The 2835-nt window shown below is 44.7% G+C and overlaps 1 protein-coding gene across 1 annotated transcript in view; it reads left to right on the forward strand.

Annotated features, from left to right (window-relative positions):
* The window catches only part of LOC101863977 (cartilage matrix protein), a 6198-nt gene extending 3375 nt beyond the window's left edge, over positions 1-2823 (forward strand). The window contains exons 5-7 of the mRNA XM_005096913.3: positions 91-324; positions 939-1398; positions 1701-2823. Coding sequence (XP_005096970.3) covers positions 91-324; positions 939-1398; positions 1701-2464 — 1458 coding nt within the window. The 3' untranslated portion in view covers positions 2465-2823. The remainder of the gene's footprint in view (positions 1-90; positions 325-938; positions 1399-1700) is intronic.
* The last annotated feature ends 12 nt before the right edge of the window (positions 2824-2835 follow it).

The raw sequence follows: 2835 nt of genomic DNA on the forward strand, positions 1-2835 counted from the left end.
GGGGGGGGTGAGAGAGGCAGTATTATGAACAAGGAAGGCGGATAAGATAGAACAAAAGAAAAAATTATTATCAATGTGTAACTGTACCAGTATCAACGTCTCAAAGACATACATGTAGATACACGTACCAAACAACTTTCATTTTGCATCTTTTCAGGCTGCAAGGGAAAGCCAGCAGATATTTACTTCCTGTTGGACGCATCCAGCTCTGTGTACGTCGTGCACTTCCAGGATCGGGTGTTGCCTTTTGTTCGCGATCTCGTCTCGTCCTTCAAGATATCCCCTCTACATACAAGAGTCGGACTCGTCACATTTTCGAACGAGGTAAGAATTCCTTGAATATATTTTTTCTCGTTCTCGTTTATTCCGTTACCTTCTCCAACAACGTTCTACGTGAATTGTCTGATACACTTGGGGAATATTGGATGTTTTCCTGTAGGATGTATTTCTTTGGTTCTTTCTCCAATTGCCCTGACAAAAGAATGTCGCCGTTCTAAGTTTTCTATTATAATTTATTAGCGTCTCCAAATGTGACAAGGCACCAATAGACGCATTGTCCTCCCAACCGCACAACTTTTCGGGGAAGGGGGGGGGTTGTACTCAGCCACCTAAATATTCGCAGACAGCTGAGCGTAAAATCATATTCCTTTTAGCTTTTTTGTCTTTTGCTTTAAAAGAGAAGCCCTTAACTTATGGGAATAAGACAGCACCTGAAAGGGGCACCTTCCAGCCATCCGGTGTTTTTTCTCTCTGGAATAATAAGACTTTTTCAGTCTTGCAACTGTTATTCAAACATCATTTTCTTTAAGAATATTTTTTCAAAGCTTTAGGTTTTTTTTTCCTTCGGGCTGAAATAACAAAGAAATTAAACGTACCCTGAAGCGTTCAAAAGAACTTGGGGAAACCATTCCATAACTCCTCCTACCTCTCTCTCCTAGGTTGACCATGTGTTCGGACTCTCCTCTCACGCCGACCTCGACTCCCTCAAGAAAGCCATCCAGCCAGACACTGTGGAGTACCTCACGGGTGGCACCAACACAGGGGACGCCATCTCCTACGTCACCAAAACGGCGTTCCGCTCGGGCGAAGCGAGGAAGGGCGTGGCGCAGATCATCATCACAGTCACTGACGGCCTCTCCCAGAGTCCAAGGAGAACCGCCAAAGCTGCGGCCGAGGCGAGGAAAGAGGGTATCTACATGTTCGCAGTGGGTATCGGGAACTTCACTGACGACCAGGAGCTCATGGACATCTCCAGCAACCCGGATGAAGACTTTGTTTTCAGTGTGGACGACTTCAACGCCTTGGGCTCCATCACTAACCTGTTGGCTCAAAAGACCTGCAAGGCCGTTGCCAAGGGCGACAAAGATGACAACGAGCCGAAACCTAATGATCAAGCCGGTAGGTATTCTTTAAATAAAAATCATCCCTACTGAAAAACGAATGATACAGCAGTGATTTCAATCTAAACTTTTCTCGTGCACTTTAAAGATTTGTTTTGATTTAAATACATCCCCTAGGAAAAGTCTGTGTTTCTTCTTACTTTGTTCTTTGTTGTTAGTGATATTAGATTTTATCTTGTGGAATGGGAGAGGTGATACTGAAATTTAAGCAAGTGATTGATGAAGAAAGAAAATGAACAACTTTTTAAAGAAATCTATTTACAATGTTCTTATGGCATCTGTTTCTCCAATCCTCTCCAGAATGCTCCAGCCAGCCAACAAACGTGGTGTTCACCTACAGTTACATGAACTCCATCTCCGCCTCGAGGACAATCGTGCAGGACGTGATCACCGAGTTCGTACGTGATGTCCAGATGCAGGCTCCTCACGTCAAGATAGGCGTCGTCACCCAACCCTGTGTCAGCGGAACTGACTCCCTTGTGGCTGTCAGTCGCTTCCAGCGGGCCTTGGCTCAGATCCGATCCAACTACTACATTGGTTACCCAGGCATCATCCGGAGACTGCGAGTGGAGGTCTTCAGTCGGGTCCCTCTGACGGACAACAGAATCGCTGTGATGTTTGTGGACGAGAACACCAAAAACCTTGACCTACTGCAAGAGGAAGTCCGCAAGATGAAGTTCAAGAATGTCAAGGTTATTGTGGTGGCTGTTGGGAAGCTCGATAACAGCGTGCTGAAAAGTCTGGCCTCATTCCATCACAGCGTGAATGTATTCCACGTCGACAGCTATGACACTCTCAAGGAACAGAAGCTGAACCTTTTGGGCAGTATCTGCAAGCAACAGAAAGTAGACTCTTCGTCGTCCTCATCAAATTCTGGAGCTTCCACCATCGTGAAAGTGGAAAATCATACCAACATCTATCCTTCATACGTTCACGGCAAGATTTACGGCACTGGCTCAAATGGAAAAGGACCCGGAAAGAACTCCGATGACAAACCAAGAGATGACAAGAAAGAGTCAGTCGAATCAACGACAGCGTGGAATTTTTTTCCACAGCCTAACTAATTAATTTGGTGTCGTCTTTCATTTTCCAAATGCCATCTTTACAACTTATGATCTCATGTACATGTCTCTGTCAATGCAAAAAGGCAGCTGGTCTGTCGGATATATTACATAATATGTTGTACGACTATGCATGTGTATAAGTGATCTGAAAGAGAGCAGTGTGTGCGCCAAGTATGTTTTACGTGTATACAATACATCATCTCTCAATAATAATTATATGAATATCAGCAGAAACCAAAGAGGAAATCATGAATTAAGAATATGGCTTATAGGCTTGGCAGGAGAAGATGCGATTGCAAGAGAGAACGAATGACATCTGATTGGGGAAAGGGGCGGGAGGGAGGGGAGAGAGAGAGAAAGAAAGAGGGGGG

The sequence above is a fragment of the Aplysia californica genome, unplaced genomic scaffold (genome assembly GCF_000002075.1).
Source record: "Aplysia californica isolate F4 #8 unplaced genomic scaffold, AplCal3.0 scaffold00142, whole genome shotgun sequence".
Classification (NCBI taxonomy): Eukaryota; Metazoa; Mollusca; class Gastropoda; order Aplysiida; family Aplysiidae; genus Aplysia; species Aplysia californica.